At 35.2% G+C, this 10,701-nt stretch overlaps 1 protein-coding gene across 1 annotated transcript; it reads right to left on the reverse strand.

The window, feature by feature from the left end:
• Positions 1-158: 158 nt before the first annotated feature.
• Positions 159-8,088, reverse strand: LOC129278533 (mediator of RNA polymerase II transcription subunit 4-like). Its single transcript, XM_054914682.2, has 6 exons — positions 7,998-8,088; positions 6,804-6,864; positions 4,290-4,460; positions 3,660-3,804; positions 2,620-2,739; positions 159-1,954 (listed from the first exon to the last, which is right to left on the reverse strand). Exons 1-6 carry the CDS (start codon positions 8,063-8,065, stop codon positions 1,758-1,760), a joined length of 762 nt encoding a protein of 253 aa, XP_054770657.1. The 5' UTR covers positions 8,066-8,088; the 3' UTR covers positions 159-1,757.
• Positions 8,089-10,701: the final 2,613 nt, after the last annotated feature.

Below are 10,701 nucleotides of genomic sequence, written 5' to 3' on the forward strand. Positions count from 1 at the left end.
GTGTCTCAGTGGCCAGTATGTTCTAAACATTATAATAGTAGGTCATTTCCGTGTATGTCATGTTTAAATCTTTATCTTGCTATATGTATGAAATATTGAAATGTGAGATGCAAGCAAAGAAATATATTTGATACAAATAAATTAATTCGAGTTCATAATTCTTTGTATATTTTCTATTTATTTACATTTATTTACCAATGTACAATATAAACATTAATAATGACAATTTTTTTTTCATAAACATAATTCTTAGGGTATATCGTGGTTATTCCCTTGACACAACAGATGTGAAGACATTTCCAAAACATTTTCACCACACTTCACAATGACATCATCAAGGTGGCTAATTTGAAAATCCCATATCAATCAAAATAAAAAAGAAATTGAAAAGAAAAATGAAATTGGGGACATTTGATGTTTAATATCAAATAACTTTTCAAAGCTTGTCCATTTCTAATCTTGGAGAAAATTCAAATAAGATATTCAAATGGATATCAGGGATCTGTTTCATAAAATGTCTGATTATCACCCCCCCCAAAAAAAAAAAAACATATATATATATATATATATTTCACGCAATGTGATGAAAACTTATTGGTTTACAACCACTTGTCTACAGCCTATTCAGACTCGGAAATCAGCCTTACTGGGCATGAATAAACGCCTGGTCCCACGGACACATAACGTATTCATAACGGATACAGCGGACAAGCAAAATTTCGGGGTGGCTCCATCCGTTTTCATCCGCTCCAGACAATGGACAAAATGGGCTGAAATGAAATCACAGTGAACCGATGCTCAAAGGATATAGAGCATATGAAACACGTATGCAAAGAGTACACAACAGATACATAACGTTTTCCAACGGATGGCAAGATTCTTTTCCGTTTTACATCCTCTCTGCATCCGTATATGCAGTGGGACCAAGCCTTAGGGGAAGAAGCAGTGCTATACATGATGTAGATGGGGAGATTCCACATCATGGGCTAGGTTTTGTGAAATCTGAAAGTTAAAGCTACCCATGATAAAAGGAAAATCAAGGTATAAATACTTTGTTCGAACAATGATAAAAGGGGAATGCAAAAGCTGAAAGAGGCAGATCAAAAACAAATCAATTATATGCCCATGATATTCTCAGCAAATTTCTTAAAGCATATGTTGACAATGAAGTTCTCTATTCCCATTAATAGCCAAGAACAGAAACCATCAGGTTCTAGAAGTCCCGGAGTCAATAGGGATTTCATTTATTGTTTGTGTTCCTTGACAAACAGGTGCAAAGTACTTTCACTGTTCTTTCACAAGCACCTGTGATTGGGGAGTGGAAAATAATTCCACCTTTCTTTATAGGTACCAGTACTAGGACTTGGAGACGGAACTTAATACCTCTGTTCGTTATCGGGAACTCTCTCTGGGAAAACCGTTATCTGAATCTTATAAAATCACCTCTACATCTTCTCCTGCAGTATACTGTAGGGTGCACATAATGCCAGTTCTTTGGGGTCCTAAAAAGACTTGTTGATATTTTATCTTGCAAAGTCTGTTTTATCTGAACCTTCCATTGTAATTATCTGGCACTTCTGCTTATCAGCCAAATCACTAGAACTACACTTTCTGAATCTGATGACATCATTTCATCAATGTCCCCTTGAGTCCCAGATGCAACATAATTCCACAGTTCTTTGATATCCTAGACTCAAGGTTGAACTGTTTATCAGGCTTGTGAACCAAGGGGCACAACTGAATTCTACTGTTTATTATCAGAAGCTATCGCTGGAACTACTGCTTTCTGAATCCGAAGACATCATCTCGACATCCTCCTCGTTCTCTTTGCCGTGACCCGGGACGTTGAGATCTATCCCAGCGTCCCCCGTGATACGATTGACCCCCGTTGACATGCTGCGACTTGCTGTAAGCTCACTTGAAGGTTTCCACGTCAGGCCCCCAGTAGCACCAGCTGAGGAATTTAAAATATGAATCATTAAATACCTGTACTTGAAAACTAGAATGATAGTTTGAGCTTTGCAGAAAAACAAGGTTTATAATTAGTTAATATTTAGAAACAACACTCTTCTTTGTTCCAGTGGCTTAGTGACCCAAAAATTTTGAGGGTCACATATGGTGCAAGAGGCGATAAGTTTGACAATTTAACACAAAAATCTTTTAAAAAAATTATAGATTTTATATAATATTCAGAAAATCATATTATATTTCACCCTTTTCCCTTTCCTTTCTTTTTCTGCTTTTTCATATTGGTCGTGAAACTTTGGGGGCCCAAGACCCCTAAGGCCCCCCCCCCCTCATATGAGCGACCTTTGGACCTTTTCATGAAAGTTTTAGGCACTGACAAGTAGGCTATCATCTTCAGGAAATTTGTCCTTTGTAAACAAAGAAGAGCACACCAAATTTTCAACAAAACAATGAATGTATGAACATACATCATATCTAGAAAATATTCTGTACAAACATGCATTTTAGATGTTGGCATTGCTGGCTTTCCATAGTATCTCGAAAATATTCTGCACAAACATGCATTTTAGATGTTGGCATTGCTGGCTTTCCATAGTTGTGGTTCATCACATCAATCGTAACTCTTTGTAAGACAGGGCCTTGAAATCTCACCTGTACTCTGTGCACCATCTCCACCAGCACCGTTCTGACTCACTTGAGGTAGATTACTCAACCTTCCCAGGATACCCATCCTCATCTCAAGGTCCGTTGGGTAGGGTCTACGGGGATCACCTGATGTGAACGGAGCAAAAAAATGTAATGAATTATTAAATGGAAAATTGCAATAATGGTTGGTAGATTTTACAAGTGCAGTAAAAAAAAATCAGAAAGGGCTTGATGGTTATGTTTAAATTTACTGAATGTCTTCGTATCCCGAGATCTGTTGGGTAGGGTCTACGAGGATCACCTGATGTGAACAGAGCCAAATAATATATTGATTAAATCACTGATGAAAAAAATGCCATCATGATGGTTATGTACAGTATCAATGGACTCAATGACAATGAATACAGTCTTCTGAAATCTGTAGGGTACATATACGGTGAATGGAGATCGACTGATGTGAAGGGAGTAAAAAATGTACTCAAGAGATTATTCATGAAAAAATGCTTCTATGATGGGTTTTAGAAATGCAGTCAAAACAAATCACAAAGGGCATGATGGTTTATGTAAAAATTGATTCAATGACTGTGCCTTCTCATCCCCAGATATGTTGGATAGCCGTAGGACTACAAGGAATCCCCCAATGACATTATTGGTGGCAGAATGCTTTCATGATGGGTTTGTGCCATATATCCAAACCAATTATACTGCACCTGGATTTGTACATTTCATTCATATATTTAAAAATTTTAAAAAGATATGCCAAAATCTTACTCATTCCTTTTTTAATAAGAAAAGAGGAGGAAACTACTTTCACAGATACAATAAAGTTGTGTATCTGTGTGAGTCTTTGTGGACCACCTCCTTTGAGAAACAAAACATATTCCCAGGAAATGAAAAATGAGGTCTTTCAAAGCTAGTTTTGATACATCATTAATAATAAAACATAACATAAAAGTACATTGCACTTTACACATGTTTCTATAAAGCTGTCTACTGTTCGTCATCAACATTAACATCTATCTCTTCCCTAAATTGGCAACACATACCTGGTTCCCACGTCAGCGGTGCAGCAACAGCATTGGTAGCACTGATCCGGTGTGCATACTTGATGAGTTCCTCCGATGATATCGCTCCTTTCTTGGCTTGCTTGATGGCTTTCAGTTTTTCTTTGGCCTGGTAGATGGCTGTGGCCTAAACACATGGCAAAGGAAAATAGGGTCTAATTTGTTTAATTATTTATTCTTTGTTCATTCATTTATTTATTATATCTAATCCTTACATAAATTAGGCCCGTGTATATTCCAATGTTGTACAAAAATGGTAGAAACATTAAATACAAGGGACATTTTATAAAGCTGTTCATATATTATGTATGTTTTGCATGACTGGTGATCCTTTCTTGTGCTTAATCATAAATCACATATACATGTATGTAGATCACTGTTTTAAAATCTTATTTCGTAATAGAATTCTTAAGTGAACTGTATTCTCTTTTGTTAATGTGAATGCTTCTCACAACACTTGGCAATTGGTTTCACACAGGTGGGCCAGAAAAGGAAAGTGATTTAAACATGTCAACACTCAGTAATTCACATATTGTTTTTCTATGTTTTGGGTACTGAAGGAACACTAAGTGAATGGAAAATAAATCAACAAATCAGTGATGTAATTTTTACCAGAATGTACTCGGCTTCTTTGAGTTGTTTCTGTAATGTTTTGATATCTTCATCTCTCTTGTCTACTTCTTCCTGAAGCCCCTCAATCTCCTGCTTCATCTTCCTCTGTTCTTCCGTCTCTTTCAGCGTTGCTTCCAGCTCTTCATTCTTCTTCATCAATATCTCCATAATCTGTAGATTAAAGATAAAGACAAAACACATGACAAATCAAATTTCCAATTAAAAAAAAAATTGCTACTCAAAAAATTTAACCTACTAAACAATTTTCAATTCATTTTTTAAAATTCAATTAATTTATCTAACCATCATCAGTTATAATACAATTGCAGAGATACATAAAATTAATCATCATCAGACATATTGCATATCGCAAGGCTCCACATTAACTTTTTTTGGTGGTGGCCCGTTCGGGCCACCAAAACCATCAAATAATTTTTTTTGGTGGCCCGATATTAAAGTTTGGTGGCCCGAAAAATATAAAGAAAAACATTAAAAATGAATAAAACAAACTTCTGAAATATTAATTCTCATGCAGCCACTACCACTACCACTATGTTACTTTTACTTTATACATCTTGTATGTAAACCTTGTTTGCTGTTATTTTACTTTGCTAATTGATAAATGTTTCTATCGTTGTAAAAATGAAATGATTGAAAGAGAATAAATGAATTGTATTGTTCGCAGGTTGTGTGGACTTTTTTAAAAATCTCTGTATAGAGATAATGGTAAAGTAAATAAGTAGTGCATAGCAAATTCAGATAGATGTACAAAACAATGGTTTTTCCTTCCTTCCTCTTTGAATCCTAAAACCTAGATTATGCCCCAAATCCAGTTTATTTCTGTTTTCTCTTTAGCAGCATATTATAGAAGGAGAAAATCACAGAAAAATATGCTGCAAAATTAGAACAATGCATAAAAGGGGGAAACAAACGAAAATAATTTTCAAAAAGTATATTACAAAAAGAAAACAAAAATAATAAAAGAAATTAGTGAAATAAAACAAAAGAAAGAAAATGAAGAAAGAAAAAAACAAAGAACAGGGAAAAAAAGAAAAAAAAGAAAAGAAAAAAATTAGAGAGAAAAAAGAAAAGAAAATGAAAGAAAAATTAATAAAACAAAGTTAATAAAAAAATGGGGAAAAGGGGAAAATTAAGAAGCCATTACATATATTTTTTAACAGCTGTGGCAACAGTCTATTCTGACTGGAATATAATTATTAAAAGCCAAGCAAATAATTTTCACTTACTTTTTGGGAATGGCACATTTTTATTTTTATATCCTTTAGTTTGTATTATTTTATTTTCAGTAGAAACATATTTTTTAATCAGGCATATTCAATGGGAAGGGGTATAAATGGTTTAACCACTGTCAAAAAAAATGAAAGGAAAAAAATAAGAAAACGGCAAAAATTATATCTGGTGATTCTGGATAAAAAGTGTGAAAAAAGTCCTTCCCTATATTTGCCAAAATGTTGGAAAAAAAATCACATTTCATATCAATGAAATGCCTTCCCAAAGTATTTACTTTCTCAAGAGTGGTTTAAGAAGTCATTTATAAACAAGAAAGAAAGAAACTGTCTGTTTGTTTTTGGCTAGAAAATACACAGCTTCGAAAGAAACCAAGTATCAACATACATACAAATGCACATGTGGGACTGTGATGTGTTTTTATGTGTATTAATTCATGTGGAAATCGGTCTTTTTGAGTCAAAAGAGAGGTCATAATTCCTCTTCTTAATACTTGCAAATAATCAGGGTACACCAGATTTTCGTAATATAGACTGTAGAATTGCATTTCATTGGTGTAAAATGTGACTTTGACTGAGATTTTCAAAGTTCTGTGGAAGATTTCTCAGCAGCAACATTTTTTATCGCAGCTCCCCGAATCTGAGTAGGCTGAGCTAGATCTAGAGCACAGCTGTATTCAGTGGCTTCATGCAAAGCTCACGCCAGCCGGCCGGCGCGGTTGGCTGGATAATAGCTGCTGTATGCTATAGCTGTAGGCCTAATATGCAAACTTTGTGTGTGTGTATTTGTGTGTAGATCAACAAAAAGGGCGCATGACGAACTGGCTTGCAATTTGAGCTGTAGAAAGTTGATAAATGCGTGCAAAATTGGGAGAAAAATTGCGCTACTTTGAAAATTATTGGTTGCCCGATTCGGGCCACCAAAACTTAACATTTTATCAATAATGGTTGCCCGAGGTGAATTTTTGGTGGCCCTGGGCCACCGGGCCACCGCTAATGTCGAGCCTTGCATATCGATACAAATACCAAAACATACATCCATAAAATGATGGTTTGGTGACCCAGGAAAAGGCATAGCTTATAAAAAGGGGCCAAGTTAAAATACACACTGAAAATATGATATTTACACTATAAAGTATATTGACACAACAACAACAAAAAAACAATAATTAGAATTTTCTGTTGATCCATTATTTTTGTTTTGTTAGATTTTGCTTTGTTTTTCAATTCTTAGCTTAATGTCACACAGTCATTAAGAAGAACTTACTTGAGGTTCATCAGGATGAGGAACTCTTTGCCTAACTGCTGATGTCGCCTCACCGAGGTCTCTGTGTAAAAAACAAAAACAAAAACACAAATTAATATTTTTCAAGAGCTCCTTTACAGATAAGTTTGCAATTCTGACAGTATTAGAAAGAAAAAAAATACAGTATGTTCTGTAAGTGTAATGTTGTGGTCTATGACTGAGTTAGACCAAAAGCTTCGGTCTCTGTTATGTTGGTTGTTCAGCTGAACTCCGTTGGCTTCACTCACCAAATACAGAGACCGAAGTTCTAGCGCGATCTGTACAGGGGACTCAATGGCCATATGTTTATGTACTTAAGATCGGATAAAACGGGGAAGTGAATTTGCGCGACAGCCGAGGTAAGTCACTGTTTTTGTTCCTTTTAACTCGATTTTTCACCGTTTCTTGGCAATTAATGCCAAGAGGGAATATCAATTTGCATTTTGGTCGCATTAATTTTCAAAATGTTTATTGATTAAAGACAAAAATTGAAGAGCCCCGACGGGGGGATTTTGCATTGCAAGTCCCCTAATGGTGGCTGCACGCTAGCGAGCCGTCTGTGTATGAGGAGAACTTAAAAAAAAAAAATGTTAAAAAACTCCTCAAAACAGACGGCTGCCAGCTGTCTATGACTGAGTACGACTTATGAGCATGCAATAAAGTGAGATGTATGCCAACAAAATATCCCTCTTTCCCACCGTTTATCCCTCCTTTCCATTGTTTCTTTTTCTTTCTGTCTCTCCTCTTTGCTCTAGGCCTAGTCTTACTTCCCCATTTCATTTTGACTTTACTTTTTCTATTGCCCCTTTTGTTTTATTCTTCTTGGGTTCTCACCCCTTTTCCTCTTTTTCTGTTATTATTCATTTCTATTTCATTTCGTGCACTTTCTCTTTTACTCGTAGAATCTAATGCTCTGTTTTTCTTTCCTTTCCTCTCATCTTCATGGTATATCAATCCCCAGCAAAGTAGTAGCGCTGCCGCTGGCTCCCTCCTCCAATCGCGGCTGCCTGGCTTGGGCTGGCCGAGGGCCGAGGGCGAGGCGAGAGTCGTTCAACATCTGAACAAGGCCAAGCCCAAGTTGTCATTACAAGAGTTAGGTAAGAGAGAACCAAAATCGTTCATCAAATGTATTCATCACATCACCAAAAATACACAGTATAATCAAATTTATCTCACTTTGTTAACACTTCTGCTTCTTCCACAAGAGAAAGAAGTCTTGATTTTGCCGTCATGGAAGCCGCCATCTTGCTTTCGTCGTGACAGAAGTGAACGTAGATGGTGCTCGACTACTTTATAGATTTGGCAAAAACTTGTGAGTGAAAATGTACCGTATGTAATACATATATTTGCCCCTTGATTTGCCCCCACCACGGGGGGAAAGGCAATCTTTCAATAAAGTTCAAAGAAAAATAAAAACAAAAGAAGAAGACCAAAAAAGAATACTAGATGAAGCTTCATCCTCCATTTTTTCACCATCTGTTTTGGGTTTTTTTTTTCTTTTAATTATTATCATTTTTTTTTGCATGATTAGCCGAGCCCCCTCGATCCCTTTTCAAGACCCGTCATGCCCATGCATTAAATCATATATTACATTTTTTTTTAAGAAGGCGATATCCAAGGTGCGGAATAAATGTTATTTATCATCAAAACTATATAATAATAATACTTTACGCTCTTTCGTGATACAAGGTCAAGCCCGGCCATGCAGTGGCGACGTGAACCCAAAATTTTGAGAAGGCCAGATATGGCATATTGGGAAATTTTTTTTTTTTGCGAGCGAGTGAAGCGAGCGAGCAAAATTTTTGACACCTTTTCACATAAATCCAAATTTGTGATAGATTTTGACATAATATTCAGAAAATAATATCTTTCACCCAGCTCTTTTTCCTTTCTTTTTCTCTTGGTCTGACAAAAGGCTCCCCCCCCCCCCATTTGTATAGGCCCTTCGTACATCACTGGTCAAGCCGGTCTATAATATACTCTTTTTTCTTTTTTAGGTGATTTTTTACGGATTTTCAGTCAAATTTGACTATTTAAGCCGAATTTATTTTCCCTCATATAAAACTACGCAAAAATAAGTTCACAATGGTGACCGGCTAGGAGATTCAATCAAAATTCATAACGTAAGAAATATGAACTATTAACATGAAAATTGTTTAAAGGGGAAGTTCACCCTAAAAATTATAAAAATATTGGTGAAGGTTTGAGGAAAATCCATCAAAGGTTAAGAAAGTTATAATATTTAATTAGAGTTTTTTTTATTTTTTTGGGTCATATATGAGCAGCTGCCCCATTATAAAATGCATAAATTTTAAATTTGCAGTGGTTCATGATGACTCATTAATTGTTTGATTTCTTTCAGGAGTGGGTGTGACATATTTTTTTTGATTGGTATAGGCCTATACTGATCGAAGGTACAATAAAAACCATTTTCAATTTTATGAGAAAATGAATTTCCATTGTTTGTTTGCTTTTTTACCATACGATATGTGGAAGCTGCTCGCGTATGACGTCACAAATCCAAAAATTGAAATTCTAGTAAATTAAAAAAAAGTTCTTTTAGGGTTTTTCCTCAAACCTTCACCAATGTTTTTTTTATATTATTTCTGCTATTTTTACAACTTTTGTCAGGGTGAACTTTCCCTAATCAGCGGTGGTGAGGTGGTGAGGATTATTTTTCCCCATTGCTAATTTAGCATGAACATGCTTTTAATCGCCTGTTGTCAGTTGTTTTTTCTCTCTCTCGTTGGCCCTATGTATGATTCATTAATACATTTTTTTTCAATGTTAATATTTTTGGTGATTTTGCTTTTTTTTATTCTTGCATTTATACAAGCCACGTTTCTTGGTCTCTTTTACATTTCTTTTCTTTGTTTTTAAGCATACATTCATACATGTACTTTTGAAAATGTTTTATCTATCTTTGATATTTATTTATTGTATTTTTTGCAGTGTTATTGCCAATTAGCAAGTGTCAGCTCATTTTTTTATGATTGATTTTTATTTATTTATGTAATTGATAGGCCTATGTATTTATGAAGGTCTATTTCTGATTTGTGTGTTGAAAAATGGATATAGAAATGAAATAAACCACTGAAAAGAATTAAATTCTATTTACCATTTTTATGTTTTTGTTGTTGCTGCATATTATGGTCTATACGATATAATAATTTTGTATAGGCCCTACACATTTTCGGTATGTTGTTGGTATTGGTGGCATTCAGTTGCTGAGAACAGATTATAGGCGAATTTTTCTTCCTGATTTCTTTTTGTTTGACAATGAATCATATAACGACACATAAATATAATGAAACATACTCAATATCTGTATTTTTTTTTCTTGTCATTATAACCTTTTTTTCGGATATAGATCACCACGAGGGATCGGGGATATTTGCTCTTACCTTTTAAGCTTATAACATCAGACACGATTTTTTTTTAAACTTAATTACTTAAAAATGTTCATCTTGAGAAATCACATGGGATTGGGATTGATTTTTAAAAAATACATGTATATTTCATCAATAAAAAAGGGTATATTTATCGATCTAATTGCATCGAATGATCTCGAAGTCTAATCTAGCTGGGCCAGTTCATTTTAAAGGAAAGCTCTCTCTTGCTTTCATTGTTATTATTATTATTATTATTAGGCCTAGTAGATCTAGAGGTCTAGATCCGTCGCGTCCACATTGATTTTTGGTATAAATTTATACATAAATTGGATATGAATGTACCCAAATTAGACGAACCACCCTCTCTGAACAGTGAACACTTCCGGTAAACAATAATAATAAAAAAAACCCTAAAAATTATAGCCCCCACCGGCCCGGCTGGCTGGGCCCCCTCCTGCCCGGCGCCCCCGACCGGCGGCGCGGCCGCG

This window comes from Lytechinus pictus, chromosome 16 (assembly GCF_037042905.1).
Source record: "Lytechinus pictus isolate F3 Inbred chromosome 16, Lp3.0, whole genome shotgun sequence".
Lineage (NCBI taxonomy): Eukaryota > Metazoa > Echinodermata > Echinoidea > Temnopleuroida > Toxopneustidae > Lytechinus > Lytechinus pictus.

Excerpts from the sequence above, each read along its gene's own strand:
- LOC129278533 (XM_054914682.2), bottom strand. The coding sequence starts at position 8,065 with ATGGCGGCTTCCATGACGGCAAAATCAAGACTTCTTTCTCTTGTGGAA. Across the intron at positions 2,740-3,659 it reads ACCGCTGACGTGGGAACCAG|GTGATCCCCGTAGACCCTAC; the intron begins GTATGTGTTGCC and ends CGTTCACATCAG. Across the intron at positions 1,955-2,619 it reads AGATGGTGCACAGAGTACAG|CTGGTGCTACTGGGGGCCTG; the intron begins GTGAGATTTCAA and ends TAAATTCCTCAG.